Consider the following 278-nt stretch of genomic DNA (forward strand, 5'->3'; position numbering starts at 1 on the left):
CGCACACGCACGCACGCACGCACGCACGCACGCACGCACGCACGCACGCACGCACACACACACACACACACACACACGTGTTCATGTTTTACCTTCTTCGTAAGACGCCTCCAACGCTTTCGCATTCGCGTCGTCCCACACGCGCCCAACTTCGCAGACAGTGGCGCCCTCTCGACGAAGGATATCTTGCATGAATTGTGGAGTGCTGCTTGGAACGTAGATGGTCGCCCGAACTCCAAGCTTCCTCGCTGTAAGGTGCGGGAGAACGATGAACAGCA

General features: G+C 58.3%; 1 protein-coding gene across 1 annotated transcript in view; it reads right to left on the reverse strand.

Annotated features, from left to right (window-relative positions):
- The window catches only part of LOC106820177 (serine dehydratase-like), a gene marked incomplete at its 5' end in the record, with an annotated part of 3879 nt that extends 3633 nt beyond the window's left edge, over positions 1-246 (reverse strand). Inside the window, one exon of the mRNA XM_014824720.1 lies at positions 151-246. Within this exon, the coding sequence (XP_014680206.1) occupies positions 151-246 (96 nt within the window). The remainder of the gene's footprint in view (positions 1-150) is intronic.
- Positions 247-278: the final 32 nt, after the last annotated feature.

The sequence above is a fragment of the Priapulus caudatus genome, unplaced genomic scaffold (assembly GCF_000485595.1).
Source record: "Priapulus caudatus unplaced genomic scaffold, Priapulus_caudatus-5.0.1 Scaffold8157, whole genome shotgun sequence".
NCBI classification, from domain to species: Eukaryota; Metazoa; Priapulida; class Priapulimorpha; order Priapulimorphida; family Priapulidae; genus Priapulus; species Priapulus caudatus.